This window comes from Aplysia californica, unplaced genomic scaffold, assembly GCF_000002075.1.
Source record: "Aplysia californica isolate F4 #8 unplaced genomic scaffold, AplCal3.0 scaffold00012, whole genome shotgun sequence".
Lineage (NCBI taxonomy): Eukaryota > Metazoa > Mollusca > Gastropoda > Aplysiida > Aplysiidae > Aplysia > Aplysia californica.
Window position 1 is genome coordinate 1174544 of NW_004797282.1, and position 5708 is coordinate 1180251.

The 5708-nt window shown below is 41.2% G+C and overlaps 1 protein-coding gene across 1 annotated transcript in view; it reads right to left on the reverse strand.

Moving 5' to 3' along the window:
* Positions 1 to 238: 238 nt before the first annotated feature.
* The window catches only part of LOC101848934 (collagen alpha-1(X) chain), a gene marked incomplete at its 5' end in the record, with an annotated part of 18686 nt that continues 13216 nt past the window's right edge, over positions 239 to 5708 (reverse strand). The window contains 2 exon segments of the mRNA XM_013084007.1: positions 239 to 1042; positions 3192 to 3269. Coding sequence (XP_012939461.1) covers positions 849 to 1042; positions 3192 to 3269 — 272 coding nt within the window.

Here is a 5708-nt window from a genome sequence, read left to right on the forward strand (position 1 = left end):
AACGCACCGAGTTGAACGATAAAGATATTGCTGGTCGAAGGTAATAGGCACTGGTTGCGAGTTGGGTAAGTTTGATCAAGGCATACAGGGTGGGAATACTCGAATAATTTTGCATTACTTTTTAAAAATTTAAATAAATGAATAAGTGTTTAAGGGGGAGGAAAAGTTTCAAAAAAAGGGTGTAGGAGTGGGGGTGGAGCAAAGTCAGAACAGAAATTATCGTATCACTTTTTTTTTCTTCAGAGAGGGAAAAACCGAAATTGTGAAAATATAAACGTTTCTTTGGATCTCAGAAGAAAAAGAAGCAACAACACCTAGTCATGGCACAAAGGCAATGTAGTAATAGATATTCTCTTCCCACTAATTTCGAAAGTTAACATCTCCTGCTAAAGGCCTGCGACCTGATGAACTTAGGGAAAGAGCTAAAGGGTAAAGTAAGTTTCTGAAGGCGTTGTGGTCGGCCATTGTCTTGACTTGAGTTATGTGGTCGATACTGAGAACGTCAATGTTTTACACGTTCCTCCATCTTTCGAGGACTTTTCTTTTCTTTCCCAAATTCGCACCCTTAACCATACATACTTGCGATGTTAGATGCAAATTTTAAAAAGCTGTGGGCCTCTATAAAACAACAACAGAAAAAACAACAACTCCTCAGCAACAACAAAACTTATAAACGTCCGCTCACACCAACCCCATCCCCTCCCCCGAAACCATAAGCACCTTTTCATTCAACCGTCATTCGTTAAAACTACCCATCGCCTCACCTCGCCCCACCCCCATCCCCACCCACACCATAGTTCCGGTTCCTCCACTCCCCCAGCACTATTCCGCTTCCGGTGGATCTTAGTTTACGGCCCCTTGACGATGTTCCTGGTCTGCGCCATCTGGTACTGCGCCTGCATGAAGTTGTTGCAGTACTCGCAGTAGCCAGGAGGTCCTTGTGCCCCCGGGGCTCCCCGCTGTCCGTGGCGGCCTGGCAAACCTGGCAGACCCCTCTCTCCAGCCCGACCCGGTGAGCCCTCTCCGTTGGGACCTATGGGACCTGAAGGAGGGAAGGAAGGAAGGAAGGAAGGAAGGAGAGAATGGAGGATGAATTCGATTTCATTGTCACTTCGACTGGTAGATCTAGGTTAAATTATGCATAAACATGATTCAGCCATGCATAGTTTGCTGGTGCATCTCTCTCACCCAGTCTTAGTCTATATTTATAAATCCATCTGTTTCTTTTAAATTACGAAATGAATGTATCCATGTAAATAAAGTGGATGATGACGGGTGCTGTGATATGGTTTTTTTCTCTCTTGCCTATCAAACATCTACAGTAATTATCACCATCATCTCTCCTCCTTTTCCTTATATTATGCTACTCTCTTTCTTGGAACACCTCTCTAAGCTTCGGCACTTATATGATGACTTGAATGTGTTGCAAGTGCCGTAAAACTTTTGCTGAAACTAAAACTCAACATACATTTTATGAAGTATTTATAAAAATCTGAAAATAACATGCGTGAATCATTATAATAAGAGAAAATCCATAACAGGTGCGCACTGAACAATTGCACACCACCTCCACAACACACCACGAGCAAATAACCATTTCACTTCACTGGACGTCACTCTTCACGTGAACGCACAACAGCACGGGTGATAAAACACAGCAATGGCTGCGGATGCCATGCATTGGAGATGCAGAGGACAGAGGTGAAGACATCAATCGAAATAGACACTCGTGCCTTTCGCTCCGGTCGGGAAAGCATCAGAGCCTCGCACTTTCGGAAAAAAAGGAAGTATCAAAGCCGAGCACTATCAGAGCTGCGCACTTTTTAACGACATTGAAACAATTCGATTGTCAATCCCATCCAACGGTAATATTCTCCTTGACAAAAATTATTCCCTACTCTTTCCTATAAAACTAAGTGTCACGAAAACTTGTTTTTATGATTTCGCTTGAGGCACTTGACAAAAAACCCAAGAAAAAAAAAGAAAAAAAAAGAACATGACTTATTTAGATTCTACGTCTTGCATTGAAATTACTCTTGTTGTTTTTACCTATAGGATTGTTTCTATTATTGAGCCATTATTGTGCAGCAAGTGTGACAAAAATGGCAATTTTCCTCTTCATTGGATGGTATTGGTAACTGCCAATCGAATGTATCGATATCGTTAAAAGGTGCACGGCTCTGATAGTGCGCAGCTTTGATACTTTTTATTTTTCGAAAGTGCATGGCTTTGACACCTTCCCCTTCCTGTCACGTGATGGGGCGTTCACAAAATATGGACCAGCAGGAGCCAGAATGTTCTATCTCAAACATTAGCTTGGTCGACGAGAGAACATTTTGAATCACAGCCCATGAAAAGCAGATGTGGTGAGGGTATACAAAGTTGTGGAAGATCGGGTCACCTTACGACATTGACAGAGGGATACGAAACGATGATTAATGCAGGGATGGAACAAACAAATTTGAAATAGGAAAACAATTCACTAATAAACATAGCGGAAACTATCTATGACGGCCACCCATTATTGAGGGGAAAAGTGGTCTTCTTAGATCTATATAGGCGACTCTTACACAGTGTCATTATAATGGGAAAAATACGCATGGGAGGAAATGGGATGTGTACGTTTGTACAGGTGATTGTCTTATACAGGTGGCCGTTTGAACAGGTTGGACTATACTCTTCCAGGGCGACGTTGAGGAAATCGTTGACTAGATCATAGATCTACACTTGCTCTGTGTTGGCACTTTTCTCCCCCACTAGCTCAGGGTTGTGGGTGAAACAGTCGGTCGTTACTCAACTTGAACATGACAAAATCGTAGAGCGCACTTCATACTTTGTGTCATTGATTCGAAAAGAGGAATGTACCAAAAAGGGAGAGAGATTGAGGGGGAAGGGCGGGGGGAGGGAGTAAGAGCGATGAAAGAAAAAGAGAGAGGGAGAGAGGGAGACAGCGAGAGAGGAATAGAGCGAGAGATTGTAAGAGAGAGGGAGGGAGGGATCAAGGGGGGGAAAGACAGAGAGAGGGGAAAAGAGAGAGAGAGAGAGAGAGAGAGAGAGAGAGAGAGAGAGAGAGAGAGAGAGAGAGAGAGAGAGAGAGAACAAATCAGAAGTATAAGTTACAAAGTATAGGGAAAAAAGACAGTTTACAAGGGAGACGACAGAGCGATGATGAGACGCGGGTCAGCTCTTACCAGGCTGGCCTCTGGGGCCCGGGGGTCCGGTCACGCTGTCTCCGGTGTCTCCTTTCTCCCCTGGAGGTCCACGTGACCCTAGGAGGACGCCAAACAAACAAGACCTGACATGACAGCTCACGGACACACACGCATACACACACAGTGGGACTCACAAGTAAAGCATCGACATGCAAACAGCACCCCACTCCCCCTCCAACCCCCACCCCCCCCCCCGTCTTTTTCATATTATGATATACATAATAATTATTATACGATTATTGTGGTTTTCATATATAACTCAAGGCCTGAGTCATTCCATGAAAATTGAAACTGCAGTGACTTACGTAATACGTGGGGTGACCTTCTGAAATAATTCTAAATGCATTGTATCACTAAATTAATTAACAATAATTAAAAAAAACCCCAACAACACCATTTTAGGACTTTTTCAGCAAGCATTCCCGTTACGTTTATCACTGTAGTTTAATTTTCATGGAATGGTCAACTGGCTCCCTTTGTGAAGGGGTACTATAGTATTATAATTTATTGTAATAATGGATATATAATGTTAGTTCTCATTCCCCTGCTGAATGAAAGAATGAAATATTATTATTACTATTATTATCAATATTATTATTATTATTATTATTATTAGATCTACCTGTTAACCATGGCTGTTGATTTCATTTTCATTCATTTAAAAGTTTCTTCTACCAGCACCCCCCCCCCCCCAACCTTTCTACTTCCCTCCATCCCTTAATACTGTCTGTCTGTATGTCAGTCTGTCAGTCAGTCAGTCAGTCAGTCAGTCAGTCAGTCAGTCAGTCAGTCAGTCAATCAGTCAGTCAGTCAGTCAGTCAGTCAGACAGTCTGTCTGTCTGTCTGTCTGTCTGTCTGTCTGTCTGTCTGTCTGTCTGTCTGTCTGTCTGTCTGTCTGTCTGTTTGTCTGTCTGTCAAGCGTCTTCAGTACAAAGGTATCCCGACCACTCTTGGCCCATCTCAAATAATGACAATGCCAAGGCATAAGTTTGGGTCTGACTGATGGGCATGGCAGTTCATCATAATATATTCACAACAAAAATTATTTTCTTCGGCACATCCGCTTCCGCGTTTGAGTTTGGGTTTTCTTGTGGGAATACATGTAATTTTGTTATTGTGTTCGTTCTGCGTTCGAGATAGCTGGCCAGGTTTTGTGCACAAATGCACGGCGTTTCGTCATAGGTGGCTAACTGTATGCTTGAGTATGCAAGTGTGTTTGAATGAGTGTTTGTTTGCGAGTGTGTGTGTATGTGTGTGTGTGTGTGTGTGTGTGTGTGTGTGTGTGTGTGTGTGTGTGTGTGAGAGAGAGAGAGAGAGAGAGAGAGAGAGAGAGAGAGAGAGAAAGAGAGAGAGAGAGAAGCGGAGTGCAGAAGAAAGTAACATGAATGTAGTATGCATGTTGCGAAAACAAAGCTGTACTACACAAATACATAATACTAATATGGCCGTATACACATCGAAAGGATCACCAAAACATAACGATCAAATACAATACTGCTATACATGGGGAATCAATAACATGGACTCACAAAGCTTTGTGGGTGGAGTGAAATAGGTTTACAATGAAGCGAAAGAATACCAGCTTCCCAAAACTCATTGAGCAATAGTACACAAAAGTACATTTTTATAGTTAGAAACAAATTTCAATAGCTTTCCCTAATTACCCAATGCTTGTGCTGTTGTCAGCTCTGCATCCAGTAAAAAATCTTTCAAATAAAAATCTAAGCCTGTATGACTATGATGATATATAAATATCCATAATTAGCCAGGTTACCTTTGTCGTTATAATCACGACGATTACACACAAATACACCCAGAATATATTACTAATATAAAATATAACACTTAATTTTGACCTCCACCCTGATAGTGCTGAATTATTATTTAATTTTGTTTATCAAAGAATCATCTTAATATTAGCATAAATGTATTATTACGTCCTGCAATTTTTTAGACCTCCGCAAAAAAGAATTCTCTAGGAAAGGTTTAGAGAGCTTAACCAAATACAATGTAACCGCCTCCCGTAACCCCGAAAAACAAAAGACAAAATGAAAACAAATTTTTTTTGGACCAAAGCCAACGTTAATGCTCAAAAGATAAAAACATCCATACAAAACATTACCAAAATTAGATCTACTACGTTAGACTAAGCTCATTTACCAAGTTCTGCCCTTCCGCCCGACCATATGGGTTACAATTTACAAACAATACGGTTTTTGAAAGGCTGAAGTTTCAATAAATATTCATTTCCTCTCCAATTTTAATCAGTAACCATAATATCTAAAATTGGCGTCTGAAACAACAAAATAAAGATCCCGTTTTTCTTTTTAGCTGCACCTTTTATGACAATAAGAATCTATTATTACAAACATTCTTACCTTATTAGTATTAGCAGCTGATAATTAACGATGTGGAAGTAATTCAAGAATCGTTTTGGAACCTTTTCACAGTCGGAAACGAAGCTGAACGAGCACAATGGGACCAGCACAAATACCC